Below are 21,353 nucleotides of genomic sequence, written 5' to 3' on the forward strand. Positions count from 1 at the left end.
TGGTGCAGGAGATGCAAGTAATGAAGGATGGCAGTGAAGCAGTAAGTTGGAGATGGCAAATGGATTGATCTCGTGTGTTTCCATCTAAGAGGATTCAAATGGGGGTACAACTTTAGAATGGACTCCATGAAAACTCGATTTTCTAATGGGCTTAGGTATTTAAGACCAATAGATTAAATTTTTAATGCGAGTATTGGAGTAAAAAAAAGTAGATATTTTATCATAACACAATAATCTTTTACATGGAAAGATCAAATATTTTATATCAGAATTCATCTTAAATTTTATTGGAATAAATATACATACAGATACCAATTACATTTGATACAATGCATGATAGTGGAGTTGGACAGCGAACGTGGTCGGAAGTCAAATCCTCGGGGCGGTCAGAAGTCAAGCCCACGAGACATTCAAAATTTAAGCTCACGTGGCGGTCAGGACTTACGGACTTGCGGGTTGGGATGTCTGGACAAGGCGTACAGGTCGAGATAGGCAAATCAAGGATGACAAGTCAGGACTTGTAGACTTGCGGTACAGGATACACGGATCAAAGCGTACAGGTCGGAATAAACAAACCAAGGATGACATGTCAGGACTTGCGGTACAGGATACACGGATCAAAGCGTACAAGTTGGGATATGCAAACCAAGGATTACAGGTCAGGACTTACGAACTTACGGGTCTGGATACCCGGACAAGGCGTACAGGTTGAGATAGGCAAACCAAGGATGACAAGTCAGGACTTGCGGACTTGCGGTACAGGATACACGGTTCAAAGCGGACAAGTCGGGATATGCAAACCAAGGATTACAGGTCAGGACTTAGAGACTTGCGGGTTGGGATACCCGGATCAAAACGTACAAGTAGGGATATGCAAACCAAGGATCACATGTCAGGACTTACGGACTTGCAGATTGGGATACCCGGATCAAAGCGTACAAGTCGGGATATGCAAACCAAAGATTACAGGTCAGGACTTACGGACTTGCGGGTTGAGATACCCGGATCAAAGCGTACAGGTCGGGATATGCAAACCAAGGAAGATGTCATGTGTCATTCACTGCCAGACAAATCCTGACACCCGACATTCCCTGACACCCGTCAGACTCTAAAAGTACCCCCAGCCATATAAAAAGGGGGGATTTGTCTCTACGCAGGTACGCTCACTCGTCTTTTCATTCTCGTCATTTACTTTTCGTCCTTTCACTGTGATTCTGGGGAAAAAGTACCTGACTTGAGCGTCGGAGGACCTGACTCGGGGGCTTTTTCCCTAGTTCTTGGTCTTTAACGTAGAGACGGCTTGTCTGAGTATGTGCAGAGCCCTCGCGTCGTCATCCCCATCATCACCCCCCGTCATCCGCTTGTGAGAACCTTTCTGGTAGGTGCTAGATCAACCAGGCGTCTCGGCGACTCTCCATTAGCACCAGCGACAGCGCGGCCAGCCTCTGTCCGACTTAACTTCCGGACGGGATCAACATCAATTTGTGAGAGCTTTTAATATTAGTATATTGGAGCAAAATATGATATCGTCCACCCCAAATTATTCAATATCATCAGCTTCATAGCAAAATATAAGTAGATAAATCACGGGAAATATTTTATCCTAGTACAGTGACCCTTCGCATGGGGAAAATCAAACATCCAACGAGACATTTTATACTCTTAGAAATTGACCCAAGGAAACACTTTTATATATATATATATACCAACTACTCCTATATATGAGGGTTTTTAACATGAGCATATATTGGCGAAAACAAGATGAAATCGTCACGTTAACGACTGTTTTATGATGACTTTCCATGATCTAAAATGGAGGTAAATGACAAAGACTTCACCCACCAATAATAATACATGCATGAAGGACTTGAGACAATCAACGGAGCATTTTACATCTGTTATCTGTATCTGTTGGGGATTGATCTTCGACCTATCCATTGACAGTAAGTAACACATGCACCAACTGCGCCGTTAACGCGAGTAAATGGTAACAGCAGAGAGTGTCGTCCATCATGGCGAATTTGAGTATCCGTTGTTGGGAATTGATCTGCCCTATCGAATAGTAAGTAACACATGAACCAATTGTGCCAGTTAACGCGAGTACATGGTAACAGCAATGAGCGTCCATCATTGTGAATTTGAATAAGAATGATCAGAGTCATTCCTCTGATTTCGAGCTGCCATCGTTCCAGTGTATATGTATTCATTAGAAGGCACAAATGTATCCCGACTTAGAGTTGAGTTGGTTAATACATGACAGAGTTGTTGTTATTATAAGATAAGAGTTCATATCTTGATAAAGCCAGGGCAAAAACCTTACAGCCGACAACGTTAACAACTCGGCAAAAATGAGTTTCAGTTTAGCACAAAAAATTGCATTTGATTCTTTTCTTCTGGAAAAAAAAATGGTCAAATTCATATCTAGTTCGAAGCAATTTTTCGAAATATTGTTCATCCTTGGTTTCTTATCATCGTGAACAAGATTGATCATACCAACTCTGATAATCTCTCTTCTGAGAAGAGACACAATTAGGCTTGACAAGTAGGGAGATATTTAGTCCGATAACAGTGTTATCAAGTAATTGATTGTTTTACAAATAACGTGAGCTAATAGTAACAATTCGCATCCACAACCATTAACAAGTTCGAGGTTTTACCAACCACACAATCATACAATAGCATCAAACTTTTAATACAAGTTCTATTTTAACACATACTTTAGCAGACTTCTTTGTCCTCAACGAGCTTCATATTGCACAACTGCAAGATTTGAAAAGACATCTAGAATTAGTTCGAGCTAAACCATAAAATGCGAGGGAGAACCAAACAATTGTGTATAGAGTTTACTCCTGCAATTTATCAGAGGAATACAGAAGAATACAATGCACCATCGAGATGATAGCGATCACATTAATTTATTGAAAAAAAACCAAAATTCTAATCTTAAGGAAATTATCCCAAGACGGAGTAACAGATTATAGAACTATGTGCAGATCATATGACAAAGACAAGATTATCAGAAAGGTTAAAATTTGTTATTGAGAATAGAACACAGTTACATGTCCAATGGACCATACACAACCAAGATAGAGCTGGAAACCTTAAAAGCTACTCGAAATCTTTATTCCTTTTTGTCTGGTGATGAAAATCCTGATGTCTACAAGAGCACATAATACGAGGAAGAATTTAACAGACATTAGAACATCCATATCAGTTTCCCTATTACTATATCTAAAATTTAGGGTAAATAATTCATTTTATTAAATTTAGACAATCACTTTTTACTACACACTACATCAACTATCCTAAAATTTCTATTATCTTTAATTTTTTATTATTTTCTTCTCTTTCTTCTATTTTTTATTATTATATTTATGGAATAAGCAGAAGGAGAGAGATTGAAAAAAATGAGCGGAAGGAGAGAGATTGAACAAAAATATTATTTTACTTTTAGGATAGAGATTTCATTCCCTAAATTTAGAGAATCACAATTCATCAAATCTATATTTAGGGAATATATAGGGTAACTGATATAAAGGTTTTTTAGTTAGCCTATCCAAAATTTAGGATAAAATCTTTGGATAGGGTAGCTAATGTGAATGCTCTTAGCATGGATAGGCAGAGACATTTGGTTTTAATTAAGCAAGTTGTCTTGCAGTTATTCTATTTAAAGGACGTTTATTTATAAATGATAAGTTGGATTTCTCCCTACTTCCCTAGACCCTTTAATTATCAGCATATGGTAGTTTGCCGAAAATAAATACATAAAAACTAACAATCTGATTAATCGAAGACCTCACAGACATAAAAGAAAAGGTTCAAAACAGCATTTAACATTGAATTGATCAAAATCTTGAAGAAAGAAATGAAGGTTGTATAACATATGATTGGAGACACAAAAGACATTCTTCAAGATGGTTGAATATTTGGTGAAGTATGCATTCTTCTGAACTCTAAAAGATGAAAATATCCTTGATTGAATCAAATATTCATTGAAAAGGTGTTAATGGGTTGTGCCCAAGCCGGGCACGGCACGGGTCTGATTGGTCCTTTTTTTTCCATGTCTTACCTGGCCTGAGATGGGTTTAACAAGTCATGCTCAACACAACTTGTAAGTTGTGTTTTCCTGCCCAGTGCAAGCTCTGTAGGCCAGAGCTTGAGCCCAGGTATTAATTTAAATAATTATAAAAATAAAAATTAAAAAAGTTCTAAATGAATAAGAAAAAATTGAAAATTTTATTAACAACAACAAAACCATGTCTTGAAATCAGCAAAAATTAAATTGATTCTTAAAAGAGTAGTTCAACTAAGAATTATGATCGAGATAAGGGAAACTAAGAATCATAAATTAGTAGATTATGCTAAGGGAAGTCAATTCAACTATCAATCATGCACTACATATGAGAGAAGATATGGCCATTGTCACTAACTTGGTGAAAATAAATTTTTTAGAAAAAATAATGACCTTTCTATCTCAGTGTATTCAAGTACTGGAATATTTATTTCATTGCTTGACCATTACACTTTAGTTCAATTATAAAAATCTTCACAAAAGCATAAGAATTTGAGTAACGAAGAATTAATTGGTCTAGGATTATCATCTGCACAGAACAAAAACTACAATCTCACACAAGATGGAAGTGTGTATATTACAGTCTAATCCAAGATTAAACCATTTGTAAAAATCTATCTTGATTTCCTTTCAGTCAACTCTTACAAAGATATTTATTTTTTTGTACTAATTCAACCGACGACAAAAAAAGATTAAGATCCACATTATCAGCAACGGTAAAACCCCAAATGAAAACCAAACAATTCGATGTGGAAAGCATCTCATGAACAAAGACATGTACCAAAGGAAAAAAGGCATTTGCAGGTGGCTATGAACTTTAGCAAGCTGTCTCGGTTATATAATTATTCACTCTTCCTCCCATAATTATTAACAATCTATGATGGGCTATTGAAAAAAAATGTATATGTACATAAAAAAACACTTAGTACATACTTCTACGAGTGCGCTTCTTGTAAAGGATGCGGTATCCGCACTCTCTGCACTGTATGACATCCCCTGGCTTCAATGTGTTCTCTGCTCCGCAATCTAAGTCATAACCAATTCAATTTTTCTTAATAAGAAAGACCATCAAAGCGATCAAATGAATTCATGAAAACTCAACCACATAAATTGAAAGAAGAAGCAAATTTTTACCTCCACATATGTAACTAACAGGCTCAGGCTGCAGAGGATCCATGACTTCAAAAACGCAAAGCTACGATTTGAAAAATCATGAAAAATACTAGATTAATCCATTAGTTTGTGATCCATCACAAAGAACAAACAACTCAAAGTTTGTCGAATAGAGCATCACAATCCCAACAGATTTCACAAAAGAGAAAACAAAAACAAAGAAAAAAATCCGAATAAATCGGTTGATTCAAAGCTTAATGTCGATTGGAAAGGAAATCTCAGTGAATCGGCAAAAATCTCACCCAATTCAAAATTGAAATAGTCTCTCGAGACGAAAGCAATGATCGTACAGTAAGAGGAGATCGTGTGAGGGAGAAGAAAATTTGAGGTGAGAAACTTACCGGCTTCCTTCTCTACGAGGCGTGATCGCAAGATAGAGGAATGGAGATAATTAGGGTTTAGCGTTTATAGCGGCGTATATATATATATATATATATATATATATATATATATATATAAGTTCATTTTTTTAAAACAAAAACCAAATTATAAGTTCATTTTCTTTAATAAATTGTGTTTTTTTAATCTAATCTTTTTAAAAATGGGCACCAATACGAAATACTATGTAATGTAATATAATATAACTAATATTATATTATGTCAAAAGGATGTTCATATATCTCCATAATGATATGATATTGTTCACTTTGAGCATATGCCCTCATTATTTTCCTCTTGGGCTCTCCCCAAAAGACATCATTCTAATAAATATCCTACATCCTTTTAACCTCATGATCTTTTCTAAATCTTTCCAATGTGGGACTTTGATTGAACTCCAACAATCCTCCCCTCAAACAAAGGACCACCATTACTCTCATGGTCCAAGCCTCCCCGTAAGAATTTGGTCACACTGACCTTTTCTGGAGCACCCCGCAAGCATCTGCATCCTGTCACCTTGACCTACTCCGGGCCTCCCCGCGAGCATTCGGTCACCTTGACCTGCTTTGGACCTCTTTGTGAGCAGCCGATCGTCTTGACCCGGTCACCCTTACTTGCTCCAGGCTTCCCCGCAAACATCCAGTCATCTTGATATTATGTCAAAAGGATGTCCACATATCTTCATAATGATATGATATTATCCACTTTGAGCCTATGCTCTCATTATTTTGCTCTTGTGCTCTCCCCAAAAGGCATCATTCCAATAGAGATATCCTACATCCTTTTAACCTCATTATCTTTTCTAAATATTTCCCATGTGAGACTTTGATTGAACTCCAACAATTTTCCCCTCAAACAAAGGATCACCATTACTCTAATGGTTCGGGCCTCCCCGCAAGCATTTTGTCACCCTGACCTGCTCTGGCTCCGCAAGCATCTGCATCCTGTCACCTTGACCTACTCTGGGCCTCCCCGCGAGTATTCGATCACCTTGACCTGCTTTGGGCCTCCTTGCGAGCATCCGGTCGCCCTGCCCCGGTCACCCTTACCTACTCCAGGCCTCCCCACAAGCATTCGGGCGCTCGGACCAGCATGTTTGACCAAAACGTGTCTAATGCATTCTGAACGTTGGGGGATAAAGTCTTATCCCCCCAGGAGGTCCGGAACCCTTCCAGGCGCCCCGACCAAGGCTATAAATATAACCTTGGTCCAGAAGCTTTTCAACGAACTCATTACTTGTAATTCCTACGCTTGTGTGCTTTAGAGTTAAGCTTCTGTTTCTGTGCTTCAACGTTGTAAGAGACTTCTCCGCCTGAAGGAGTATTCTAGTGCGCTTAACCTTCCTTGGATTAACAACCACATCGGTTGTAACCAAGTAAATCTTGTGCCTCGTCTTTTTAATGTTTTATTTATCTGCTTTGTTTATTTTACAAGTGTTAGCTTAAAGAGTTCGAGAAAGGATTGTTTATTTGTTTTGATTTTGTAGGATATCCAACAACCCCCCTTCCAGCCGGCCCAACGGTCCTACAATTGATATCAGAGCCGAGTACACCTCAAAAGGACTAACTGCCGTCTGAAGCAACAAAACGATGGCCGGAGCTAGCGACTACCCACCAACATTCGAGGGGGAGTTTCCTTTATGGAAGCAACAAATGGAGGTATATCTAAACTCTGATTTTGGTATTTTTTCAATAATGAAATTTGGTTATGAAGAACCGAAGAACGCGTACGGAGAAGAAATCGATAAACGTCTCTGGACCCATAAGCAACGTGAGGAGTTTATGGCAAACGGGCGAGCTAAATTTCACCTCCTAAGCAAAATACCAAATGAAGATCCCGATAGAGTTGGCGAATACAAAAGCGCAAAAGAACTTTGGGAAAAGTTCTTGAAGATTCATGAAGAATCAAAAGAAGCCGAATCCGAGACTAAAGAAATTGCCGAAACATCAATCATAGCAGAAGACCCACCTAAAGATGAAAGCTCAACCGAGACAAGCATCGATGAAGGGGGAGAGTCTTCGAAAGAAAGTAATTCAACAGGGGGAGAACTAACGACCGACGAGGTAAGTAAGGTATGACCTCTACCCTCAGAACAACTGGTTCAATTAATCGAAAAATTACCTGAAGATTTTTACGAATTAAAAATTGAATCATCGAAAGAGTTTTTCGGATTAAAAAATCAACTGCCGAACACTTCTTGCAAATTAAGAATATTATTGAAAGAATTTTTCGAATTACAAAATATTTTGGCGAAAGATTCTTGCAAATTACAAATTATTTTGTCAAAAGAATTTTGCAAATCAGAAATATTGCCAAAAGATTCTTGCAAGCTACAAAATATTTTGTCGAATGAATCTTGTAAATTAGAAAAATTGTTAAATGAATTTTTACCAATTATTTTGTCAATACAATTTCTTGCATGTTTAATATTTGTTGCTTTAAAACTGAAAGAAATATAGTCTGTCGATTAAAGTATGTAAAATACCGAAAAAGGGTGAATAATAATAAGAGAATTTTTCAGAATTTTTAGAAATTTTTCGGAAATTTTTCGGAGCTCGTATGGACAAGTTTACGGGGATAAAAAGGGGTTCGGAAAAACCTATTTTGGCTACCTAATTTAAGCGAGGAAAAGTTGAATTTAATTATCTATTTTCTTTTTCTGTTTTCTTTGTTTTCGCCGAACTCTGCCTTTTCCCCGCGCGCCCGACGCCGCCGAACCCCCCTGTGCCCTAACCGTCCTCTCCCAATCGGCGATGCAAAACCGCCGCTCCCCCTCACGAATAAACCCCTCGGCCAAGCTCTCTTCCTCTTCTTCCTACCCGAGCCCCTCTTCTCTTCTTGTGCTGACGTTGACCTTGACCACAGGCGCCCTGACTCCATGAATCCACCATCCGTGTGTGCCCTAGCGACGCCGACCGTCGGCCTTTCTCCCGATTCCGCTGCCGCTAGTGCTTCTTCGTCGGATCTTTGCTCAACGCCGACCACTATCCCTTCAGTTTGCTCTGGATTTGGTCCACGACGCCTCTGCCCTAGCGCCGACGCCGCCGCTTCTTCCTCTTATTCTCCGATCAGCAGTGTCGTCGGCCCTCCCCTGTGCACTAGCGCCACTGTCGTGCCACTGCCGATCCACCGCGAGCACCCGTGCACTATCACTGTTGCCGGATCCTTGATCACCTCCGATCGGTAGAGGGGAAGAGGGAAGATGAATTAGGTTGTTATGGAATGATTGGTTGAATTAGTGATCTCCTCTTTTGATTCGTTCAGTGATTGGTCCAGCATGTGTAGGGTTCGGTGGATCTAGGCTGTGAAGTGAGATCCGAGTAGTAAGGTGAATTTCAGGAGGTGAGGTTTCTGGTTTTTGGTTCTGGTAACATTCCAACCAGCAACTTCCATTGTTCCAGCTAATCCTTTCCGGAGCAAACTTCCTTGGCTGTGGATTAACAGGAGCGGTTAAGAAGTAAGGTAAGGTGTAGAGCATTTGATATATGCTATAGGTCATGTTTTTGATTCGATTATTTTAGATAGATGATCATGCGTAGATTAATTCTTGTGGGAAGAATGATGGTAATATGATTAGGGTTTTGCCCTAATTTAGGATTAGAGATTTTATTTAGCTATTTAGAAGAATTGTAGCTAAATAAAATTTATTTTTATTCGTGACACATGACTTTGACGCGAGACGAGTATCTCGACGTTGTATTTGGACCAGATTGGACTTTTCGATTGGAGGCGGATACTTTGACTTTATGTCATTCGATATGCATAATAATGTTTTTAACATATAGCAATGATTGTGTTTCTCATTTGCTTCGGTTGATCACTACCCGATCTGATACATGCTTGTTTGTTTATTTGTTATGCACATCATGTTAGTACTTATCTGATTATATATGTTTATAGGGGTAGTGACACAACCATGATATATATTATGTTCAGGACCTAGGGTTTTTCATATCCTATCTGATCTGTGTACCTTTGATTTGATTCATTATCCTATGGTACATATTTTAATATTTATATATATGGATATTGCTATGCTATTCAGGATATTGCCATGTTTAGTGTCATGCATCATCTCGCATGATTGCATGTTGTGCGATAGTTTGCTCCATTATTGTCGAGCACATCGCCAGTTACATGTATCTGTACACACCACCACTCATGGGTTAGTGATATATCAGACAGGTGTGTGGCAGTTCTGCTGTTTGGTTTCGTTGGTCTGGTGACTCAGCGTGGTAGCCGGCAGACGGTTCTGCTATGTTTGGCTCCGCTAGTTTAGTGTAGCAGCGTGGTAGCCGGCAGGCGGTTGGACTCTGTTTGGCGTCGTTGGTCCGCTCATTGGTAGTGTAACGCAGTGTGGTAGCCGGCAGAGATTCCTCCCCGTCATCGTGTACCGGGAGATGAGAGCATTGAGCTCCCCCATTTATGATTCGGGGTAGGAGGATAAGTGTACTCCGACAGCATCCCGTCCACTCGGTCACTCATCAGGAGCAGTGATGGCAGAGTGCATGGTTATCATAGCCCTACCCACTCGGTCTCACCATTGTATGTGAGATGACTGACTGACGTCAGGGGTGACCATGACATTTGCATCATATGCATGATGCATTTATTTCTTGTGTTTGCTGCATTTACTTGCTGCATTTATATGGATGCATATGATTGACATGCATATAGGATTTTGATATTTCTCGGTCTGACGACCCTGTTATACTTATACCCTGGTGTTGGTTAGTACAGTTTTCTCCTGTTTGTTTCAGTTGCATTTATCCTTCTTGTATCAGGAGATTGTACACATGATTAGTGCTGGTTGTTATTTTCTTTATTATGCATATCAGTTGTTACCCACTGAGTGTTGGACTTACACCCTCCTCCGTTGCTATTTTCAGGTTGATGCTGTCCGGAGAGTTCCAGTCGCTAGTCCCCTGAAGACCCAGAGTTATTTGATCTTTTTGTTATGTCTCTTATTGCACTATCTAGATTTGTATTAGTTTACCTTATCACTACAAGAAAAAAGCCTAACAACAACGGTTTTTCACCGTTGTCATAGGCCCTTTCGGACTGTTGTTAAATGTCATGTTGTTAAAGAGGATGCCCAAAGACAACAGTTTTTAACCGTTGTCTTTGAACACAAAGACAACAGTTTTACAACGGTAAAAAACCGTTGTCTTTTTATTCAACGACAACAGTTGTTCACCGTTGTCTTTGAGCGTATTCCTTTAATAATATGCTCTTCAACAACAGTTTTGAACTGTCTACGACAACGGTTAAAAACCGTTATCTTTTTAGCCAATGACAACGGTTAAAAACCGTTGTCTTTTTAGCTATCAATGTTATTTAACATCAGTTTGACAATGATTTTTCACCGTTGTCTTTTAACGCCATTGACAACAGTTTCACATATTTAAACTAATGTCTTTGGGTACAATATACAACATTTTGACAATAAATAAAAAATTGAATCTTTTCCATCATTTTATAACCATTATTTTATATAAATAATATATCTACAAAATATCATTGATCAAAAACCTACAATCCAAACATCATCATCCAGTGCAAATTTCATTAAAGTACCAAACATTATCATCCAAACATCTTTAAAGTACCAAACATCAACATCCAAACATCACAAAAGTTTACAAAACTAAATAGTACCCATAACAATATATCACACATATATACACTACAAAAAAATAAGCCTTTAGAAGCGGTTTTAAGACACCTATAGCAACGGTTATCACCCGCTGCTAAATCTATTGCACCGGTTCAAAACCGTTGTGGATGTTGGCGACGCTAAAGCCAACAGATGCAGTAAAGCTGACCGGTGGTTCATGACTAAGAGCCAATTCTGATGGGTACCTATAGAAGCGGTTAATGACCGATCCTGATGTATACCTATAGAAGCGGTTGATGACCAATCCTGATACCTATAGAAGCGGTGAATGATCGATCATGATGGATACCTATAGAAGTGGTTAATGACCACCTCTATAGAATTTTCCAATCTAGAAAACTGCCCTTTAGAAGCGGTTATAACCGGTTCCAAAGGTCTAGTTATAGGAACGGTTAAAACCGCTGCTATTATTGAATTACCAATTTTACAAAAAAAAATCCTATTTTCTATTGTACCTATAGAATTCCAAATCAAATGCTCAATTTAAATCAATTGACAATATTCATATTTCATTTCACAAACTTAATTTATTTCCATAACACATAAATATAAATTGGATTACCAAATCAACACATACAATTTGTATTTCATTTCAAAATATTCATAACATTTAACTCCACACTATAACACAAACACAATATTTTCTTCAATCTCCAAAATATATACAACCTTCAATAATAAGTTTTCTCCACAAAAAAAAAAAATCAAAAGACATGTGCTCCAAACGACAAAAGACATGTGCTCCAAACGACAAAAGGCATTTGCTTTAAGCGACAAAAGACATTTGCTCCAACCTTCAATAGAACCACCAAATTATATTCTATCAACATATTTCAATATATAATGAAAAAAAATATTTAACAAAAGCTTGTATCAAATTAAAAAGGTGCTCCTCCCCACCTACAACACCAGCCCACAACTTCCACAGATGCGATAATCTTGTTTGATAATGCATTAATGGCACATCAGTTTAGTCCCCCATCGCAAGTTGATGCTTTATAAAAAAACACCTCACATTTTTCTTCATTGTATAGACAAAGAAAACACTAAACAAAGGTTCCGGCTATTGAAAATGCATCAGAAAATAATGCATTGCACCATATGTTAGCCTATACATGGAACAATTGTTGCACATCTTTAGCAAAGTACTTCCAGATACCACTATGTAGCTATTTGTGATGGTCATACCTTCATGGATTTGAAACAATAACCAAATAGAGCAGTTTCAGCTCTGATGACATTAAAAGATATTTCGTTTATGGCATCTTGTCATTTTCAACTTCAAACAAGTAATAAAGAGCAAACATTATATATGTGTACTAAACGCTATTAGCCAGATGTATATATGCACTTTCATACAGTGAACTTGCTTACATGAAAGAAAAAACATGGCAACAAAACAATGGCCGAATTATATGAAGTTCAAAGAAACATAGCAACTTAGAGAGTGCTGAAACTAGATGCAACAGGCAATTGGCTGTATGGTTTTTTTAACTTTGAAAGGAAAGAATGGAAAATCACATATCAAAGAAAACACATACATTTTTGCTTCATCCAAGCTTCGACAAAATCTTGCCTGCTTGCACTTCAGATGCAAAGAGGAAAGGAGGCCATTGAGAAACGGAATAGCCTGTTTAAACTTGATCCTGTAAAACAATTATTAAAAATAACCTTTAATAGTCTACAATTCAAAATAACAAATCCATAATCACATATTGGTTTCTGAAAGAAGCACAATTTTGATGTAAGACTCCTCTTTTATTCTAAGATCCGAAATCTTCAGTATCCAATCCAAAGTTTTAAAAAAAAAGTAGTGAAAATGGCTTTGATGAGATAATGTAAAATACAACAGCTCTTAAATAAGAACTCAACCTTGCAAAATCATGAGTCCCAAAAAACTGTACAAGGATAGATTCATTTGTCCGGGAAGGCTTCAAAGCGTTCTTAGGACCAAAATTTGATTCACTAACAACAACTGCTGGCCACATAGCATGCCCTATCAATGAGAATGTATATAAATAAGAAGATTCTTTAGAAAACTATGCAAGTACCAAACATCTGCAGCCCATCTAACAAAGACAAATACAAAATTATGATATTCATGATAGTAGTCCCAACTGTTGACATTTCAATCTAGCAATCAAATGTGAAGCAATGTAAAGTTTTTACAAAGTCACTAGCTACAAAGCATGTAATGCAAAAAAGTAAAGTATTAAATAATAAATTTACATTATTATCATATTAAATCTTCAAATAGTGTCGAGAACTTTTATCAAATTTAATCCCAACATCTACAATACTAACATTTTAAATAATTATGAAGATAATCATAAAGAAAATCTTTTCAAAGTTCAATCAATTTACTGCATATAAAAATACCTAATTTGTAATCAGCAAGAAACATATAAGATAACTACACCATAAATTTACACATACCTGTAAGTTTTGCCCAAACAAGTTCACCTGGTTCAAGATCTTGATAATCATGAAAGTTAAGTGCTAAAGCCAGCAATTCATTGTAATTGAGGCCTTTCTTCACTAAGTTGGGGACACCACATTTCAAACATAAATCCTTCATTTCTACACAAGATAAATGAAACTTTATCTTTTCATTTGAGAGAATCAAATGCTCGACACCATCATCCACATATTTAACTTGCACTAAGTTGAGTTTGTTTGAGTTAAAAGATAAGGCATAATGTGTATTGAGTAACGACTTAGGGATACGTAGGAAAATACATATTAACTGTTAACATATTAGCAACTAATCATGAAAAAAAGAACATCAGAAGAACGAAAGAACATAAGCAAATGAGCTTTCAAACTTCCATAAGCGAACTAGAACATATCACAGGCTCCTTATTTCATTTAACGGAATACCATGAAAGAACTAAACAAGAGAAACGATGTACAACAAGCAAAAGGTGAAGCTTCCAGATTGATGGTCTTCGGGAGGTGTTAGGAGATTAATGAACAATTGACTAGACAAAATTCAATACATACTCTATGCTGCTTGGTGTCTGAATTGTACTCCGTGATGGAACCCTTGTACCAATCACCATCTATAGGCCAGAGAACCTGAAAAGGCTCAGTTAAAAGCTGATATCCACAAAAAATCATTTAGTCGGATACTCAGACAGTCATGGGAATTACTTGCCTTGCATTCCAACCCAATCAATGCATGCGGGTCTACGCCTTCAATTTCCAACCTACAAGAACAGAGGAAGCACCTAAGTACATACTGCTGCTAAAAAATCCAAGAGAAAAACAATTCAACTTCTCCCATGAAACACAATTCAGTATTAAATAATCGGCATAGTGGCGAAGAAGAACTCACTCTACCCATTTTTTCACTTTGCTCCACCTAGAAGAATCCTTCTGAGGACCATGAACGTTCTTTCTCGCCTCAGAAAAATTGACCCTCTTACAACCTTCATTTGATCGCAATCGCAACCCGGACATACTGCCCAAAGAACCGGAACCAGATCCCAACCTAAACAATTCGTACTTCATACATGTCCTCGCCTTAACAATCCTCACATCCCCGAGCGACTCAGCCGCGACGTCGAGCCTCCCCTTATCATCTACCTCACCCGACTGTTCCGAACCCGATTCGATCTAGGGCCGCGTAGCCCTCCGCTGGTAGACCAGTAACGGCTTCGCGGCGTCACCATTGCACATTCCCACAGGCCCGATATCCGAGGGCTTATCCTTCCAACCTGCCTCCTCGCCCCCGCTCGCCGATTCGTCGGTCATCCTGACCTTCACCTTCTTGGACGCGACGGAGGAGGATCCGCTAGGGCGGACGCAGGGAACAGAGGAGGAGTACACTCGACCGAGCGACAGCTAGCGCATGGGGTGCTCGACCTCCTCCTCATGGAAGAACTCCTCCGCCGCGAGCACCATCGGCGACGGGGCGAAGCAGAGCTGAAGGGTTTCGGACCGCCTAGAGTTTCCACAGGACAAAGAGAGGGAAAGCGGAGGTTTCCTAATTTTCGCCTTCAGTCTCCCAAAATCGTCTGTTTCCCGCCCTGACTGAAACTCGGGTACACAAAGGTGTTGTTGCAAACTTTTGTCAACATGCATAGGTCTAAATTATATCGGATCAAATTAAATTTTCAATATGAAACGCTAAAAAGTATATTTTGTTTTGTCCATATTTGTTCAATTGATCATGTTTTTATTCTCACATTTAGTTTGATGCATTACTCTTACCAAAAATCATATTCTTATTTAAGGTACAATTAGTTTTTCTCCATGAAAATTTCAGATGCGATAATCTTGTAAGATACCATTTATCATCAGATGTTTGTGTAGTGTCTCACGATCATGTTTATGTAGTGTCTCACGATCATGACTCAATGAGTTTATACATTTGCAACAAGGGCATGGTCTCGTGACTTCTGGAGTTGCATCGCCAAATACATAACGTAAAAAATATAGGATTTCCACCCGATACTCAAAACTGCCATGTGACGCAGCCATTCATCCATTACTTCTGTATAATTTGATGTTGTTCAATAATTTATAAAAGTTAACACATTGAAACAAGATTTATCAAAATTAAAGAAACTTCGTAGATAAAATTTCAAAGAATTCAACAAACACATATATAAATACAATTCTTAAATATAAAATTTTAAATATATAAATAGAAAGATTTCAATATATATATATATATAAATATATGCTAATGGTCTTATGAGAAATTCGTGATATTATTCAACTTAGAGAATAAAAATTTGAAAATGAAGCTTAGCATCATATATTTGAAAAATTACAATAATAAACTTGGAAAATAATACGGATAACTTGTAGAAAAAGATAAATTAAATGAAGGGATTTATTGGAAAAATTTACAAATCTACCGAAACACAAATTAAACCCTAATCGATTATAATTTTTATCACCATTAACATATAATAACATTGTCACCATACGAAAACTAAACCAAGAAATTACCTCGAGAAATAAAATCAAAGGTGATTTATGATGTGGATGTTGAAGGATGATGCTAGGGTGCAATTAATCTGATGGGTCGCTAGAATAGAGAGGATTGCTGGAACATAGATGGTCGATAGAAAAGAGAAGGTCATTGGAACAAAGAGGGTCATCGAAATAGAAAGGTTTGTTGGAATTGTGAAAATAATATGAGATGCAAGCATGTTTTTTTTATTAATCTCGTATGTACCCTTTAGAAGCGGTCGTATGTAACCTTTAGAAGCGGTTTAGAACCGCTTCTAAAGGGAACTTATAGGAATGGTTCTAATAACCGGTTCTATATGTGTCCAATAGCAACGATTTACCACCCGCTTCAAAAAAACTCAATTGAAGCGGTTTTAAGAGCAGTTATACTTGACCAATTCTATTGGGTTTGCTTTTACAACCGTTTCATCAACCGCTGTAATATTTCGATCCTAATGTCAAATTTTTTTGTAGTGATATGAAGTCCAAAATATCTTGTTTTGTTGGATCAAATCTTCTCTACCTGTGCATCTTCTAAACACCATATCGAGAACTGCAGCCTTTTCTGCTTTCTCCTCCCTCCTAGCTTTTCTTTTCTTCTCCTTTCTAGGTATGGTCATTATCTTTTCCCTGAGGTAAATAGCATATGATTGCAAGTTAAGTCATTTCCCAGGAGTAAATGGCATAAAGATGATGATGACAAAGACGCTGTACACAATTGAATATGATAACAATACTTCTTTCTAGGCACAAACTAAAATTACTGCATACCTCAATTTCAGTTCAAGTTATCTACAAAATATCATTGATCAAGAACCTACAATCCAAACATCATTAAAGTACCAAACATCAACATCCAAACATCGAAGTTTACAAAACTAAATAGTGCCCATAACAATATATCACACATATATATGTCAAAGTATCTTGTTTTGTTGGATCAAATCTTCTCTACTTGTGCATCTTCTAAACACCCTTTTACTTCCTGTGAAAATAAAAATTATATGATTTTAATCCAATTCAACAACAACAAGTCTAGCTAGTCTCCAGTAATATAGAGCTTTAGAGTTTGCAAAGTATATAACAAAAACTGGCTAACAAAGTTTGTTATTTTTTTCACTGTGATATATTCTAAATTAAAAGAAACATTAAAAATCTACTTGGCATAACATTTTAAGTAGTTGTCCCCACAATTCTATTTGTTGGCAGTCAGTACCTTATGGCGACCACTTGTTGCAATGAACTTTGTAAATAAAGCAATGTTTACTCCTAAGCAACATCGTGGATTACAATACATGACATTAAGTTATTGTAATATCAACAAAAATTAGTATTAGATTGTTGACCTCACTTGCCATTAGGAATATATATAGACATGGTACTTTACTGCACCACATAGAAACATCAAAGGTTGACACAAAAAAAGGTACACATAAGGTAGAAAATATGCCTAAAAGAAAATACAAGATTCTTACTGCACCAATATTTGTTAAAATCTAAATGAATCCATATATATATTATTTTTCCAGGCAATGAATGGAGGAACCAACACGTAGATAAAGTATCAATTAATATTGAATGTTGTTGAAAGCCAAGTACATACCTCTCCTCTTCCAAGCACTGATGAATTGCATGAGCACAGCGAAGGCTTCCAGAATAAACCTAAATCATGAGTTCCAAAAAGAAGATATCATGTTTCTATACATGGCATACATCATTTGTATAATTTCTTGTAGTATTAAAAGAAGTAATTAAGAAACCAAACTTATCATGTGTGCTCCTTTAATCAATGGAAAATATTTTGAATTGCAAAAACTTACTTGTATGAGCGAAGGCTTTGATTTCCCGACAATAGAAATGAACTTTGGTCATATCACTCAGCATACCTAATTGCAATCATAAAAGTTGCTAATCAATTCTTCTACATATCATATCACTCAGCATACCTAACTGCAATCATAAAAGTTGCTAATCAATTCTTCTACATAAAGGCTTACACACCTCATATGCACATGCTGACATTTTTGCATCAGTAGAACAATGAACATACCAAGTGAAGATGAATTAATAATTGGGAGTTTGATCTCTGAGAAATGGATGAATTATTACTGACATGCTAAAGCCAAAGACGGGATACTTGTCAACAACAAATCATTCTATATTGAGTAAAAAAAACATACCATACTAGTAACTAAAACTTGAAATTCTCCAACAAGAAAGGATTCAGAGTGTTCATCAATGCCAAAAAGGTCATAATCTCTCTTCCATAAAGCATTTGTCAAAAGTTCAAATGCATAACGAATCTATAAAAGGAAAATATACATAACCATGATAGCAAGGTACTAGACGGATTAAAGAACATGATAACACCTTCCATCCATGCATGTGTTGATACATGACTTTCAAAAATCCAATTATGAAACATTTCGCTGTTTAGAAATTGAATAGCTGAGAAGCAAAATAACAATGTATTTGAACTTAACACACACCAACAATCTCATCTGTGGATTTAATGTAGAATCATATTAGGCTTGGATATAAGGATAACAATAGTGTAGGTTAAGTAAGAAGAACTATTAGCCACTTCCCTATCTTGTGCTATATATATATATATGAAAAAAATAGTCTAAATGAGGCAAAAATTGTAAATACATTATATTTCACTAAATCTATAACAATGAGTAGCACAAACCAAGATGAAGCCAAGTGAGGCATAAAATTCTTCTCATTCATATTCCACATCACTTGTGGATGATGTTTGCCATCCCTATGAATGGAATGAAAGGCTTTATGGAAGAAAAGTCATATATCAGCCATCAAAGTGAGGAGAAAAAATCTCAAAAGAATAACCAATGAATTCTAAAAATGAATCTAGCTGTATTTTAAAGAAATTGAAAGTTTATTTGGATAGAACAAAGCAAACACTGGACAATATGGCTTGGATAAATACCATATCAATGCATTCTAAGACCAATGCATTATCGACTAAAAAGTCATTCCTCAAACATCATTCAACTATAATTTGCAAATATAAGTGAAAGTGTATATGTTGGTGAACCTAGATATATTAGTAAGTATCAAAATTCAAAATATAAGTAAGAATACAAAATGATGAATCATTGTCATTGAAACAAATCTACTTTAAGGTCATTCAGAGAAAGTCATGTTCATATGACCCTAAGAATAAGAAATATGGATAAGAAAACAAACCTTAATGAGTTTGTTCGTAATTGGAAGATCTGATTCTGCAAACCTAAAATGGTCACTATGGCAACAGACCCCTACCACAGCTGGATCCTAACTTGCAACCGATGGAATCTCCAATAAAGACGCAGATCTTAAAGCTTACCGTAGATTTGATATACACTAACAGTTGAAGAATTGGATGATGATGATGATGATGAGTGGGCGGAGGAGTGGCGGAGGAGGCTAGGTGTGGGCGACGGGAGAAGTGGCGGAGGAAGCTAGGTCACGGGTGGTGCGAAGGAGTGGCAGAGGAGGCAAGGTGCGGGCAGCATTCTAGTTAGCAGAGAACAAGTCGCGTAAGTGCAAGGTGGCCATGAGCGACCTCGAGGATCTTGTTGTGGATTGCCGCAACGAGAGGAAGAAAGGGTTACCTCGCCGTTCAAGTAGCCGCTCGTGAACCGCCTACAAGCGAAGCGAGGCAACGGCTGCTTCATGCTGGTGACTGAGCCTCAGTAGCCACCTCTCGAGCAGTCGACGCCCAACCTTGTCGCCTGCCCCCTCGTCAGTGGCCTCCTTGTCGGCGATGGAAGAAGATCGTGTTGTGCTGCGGAGAGGAAATGCGATCGCTGCGGGAAGGGAAAGTTTTAGGTTAGCAAAAAAATGAAAGGGAAAAGATCGTGATGAGAGATGAGTGGTGCGGATCTAGTTGCCTTCTTGCTTCGATCCAATGGTCCATGTAGCTTCAAATCTGGATGGAGGGTTGGATGACTTAGATCTGAATGAAGGAGGAAGATTTCTCTTGATCTGGATCAATGACCCATATTAATTCTGTTTGATCTCCATCATTTGACCTCCAAATAAAGTCAAATTTGGAGGAGGAGCGTCTTTCGCGGAGGAGTCGCGAAGGAGGAGTCGGAGATAGGTTTTTGTTCGTTTGAAGAGTCACAGAGAAGTGGGTTTTAGATTTTTTTCATGAAGTTAAAAAAACTGTTGTGTTTTTAGGATTCAACAACATTCAATAGACAACAGTTTAATAAAACTGTTGTATATTATCACATAAGCAACACTAAAAGACAATAGTTTTTTAAAACCGTTATCTTTGACACACATTAGACAACAGTGTTTTGAAAAACTATTGTTATTTAAAAAATATTATGGTGAACAGCAACAGTTTTCAATAAAACCGTTGTTAAATGGAAAAGACAACAATTTCTTGAAAAATTGTTGTCTATTAGGTGTGGTTAAATCTAGAAATTCTTGTAGTGTATGGATACTGTCGATGAGCTTATTTGGATTTGTTTTACTACATGCCTGCCTAGACGGCAGAAGAGATAAGTTGATTTTATCGTCGGATTTGAGCTTTATGAGTGTAGTGAAGTAGGACATCAGTTTTGTGCTTTATGAGTGTAGTTGAGTATGGTTATTTTTTAGTCTTCTTATCATTGCTTTTTAGTTGTTTACTATTAAACTACGTGGATGTTGGATGTGTGATTGTTGTTTATTTATTGTTTTGACCATGTTGGCCGATGTATATGTGGCCCTGGGGGCGATGTAGAAAGTTTCAGATTGTCCGCCGTACAGGGGAGATGTTGCCGAAATTTCTTCGGACATGGACTCCTACGGGGCATGACAATTTATTTGGTATCAGAGCCAAGTTATACGATCCTTTGTTTTTGTATTTTGGATATTTGGGATAACCTGATACCAATTTATTTGGTATCAGAGCCAGGTTGGTGATACTTGTTATTTATCGTGTTACGGATTTCAAGATTTATCTGATACCAATTTATTGGTATCAGAGCGGGTTATGATACCTGCTTTTGGTGTTCTGGATATTTGGGTTAGCTCAAGTTTGTGAGTCAAACTGGGTATTGATTTCGGATTAGCACGGATTTCCCTTAT

The 21,353-nt window shown here is 37.4% G+C and overlaps 1 protein-coding gene and 2 long non-coding RNA genes across 3 annotated transcripts; all 3 read right to left on the minus strand.

Moving 5' to 3' along the window:
* Window positions 1-2,553: 2,553 nt before the first annotated feature.
* LOC122054141 (DNA-directed RNA polymerases II, IV and V subunit 12) lies at window positions 2,554-5,666 on the minus strand. Its single transcript, XM_042615965.1, has 4 exons — window positions 5,587-5,666; window positions 5,207-5,267; window positions 5,006-5,098; window positions 2,554-2,760 (listed from the first exon to the last, which is right to left on the minus strand). Exons 2-4 carry the CDS (start codon window positions 5,247-5,249, stop codon window positions 2,738-2,740), a joined length of 159 nt encoding a protein of 52 aa, XP_042471899.1. The 5' UTR covers window positions 5,250-5,267; window positions 5,587-5,666; the 3' UTR covers window positions 2,554-2,737.
* Window positions 5,667-12,932: 7,266 nt separating this feature from the next.
* Window positions 12,933-13,752, minus strand: LOC122054142. Its single transcript, XR_006132579.1, has 3 exons — window positions 13,737-13,752; window positions 13,173-13,296; window positions 12,933-12,946 (listed from the first exon to the last, which is right to left on the minus strand). It is a non-coding gene; the product is annotated as an uncharacterized LOC122054142 (long non-coding RNA).
* A 3,100-nt stretch (window positions 13,753-16,852) lies between these two features.
* LOC122054143 lies at window positions 16,853-18,246 on the minus strand. Its single transcript, XR_006132580.1, has 3 exons — window positions 18,086-18,246; window positions 17,869-17,927; window positions 16,853-16,895 (listed from the first exon to the last, which is right to left on the minus strand). It is a non-coding gene; the product is annotated as an uncharacterized LOC122054143 (long non-coding RNA).
* Between the last annotated feature and the right edge of the window lie 3,107 nt (window positions 18,247-21,353).

The sequence above is a fragment of the Zingiber officinale genome, chromosome 3A, assembly GCF_018446385.1.
Source record: "Zingiber officinale cultivar Zhangliang chromosome 3A, Zo_v1.1, whole genome shotgun sequence".
Classification (NCBI taxonomy): domain Eukaryota; kingdom Viridiplantae; phylum Streptophyta; class Magnoliopsida; order Zingiberales; family Zingiberaceae; genus Zingiber; species Zingiber officinale.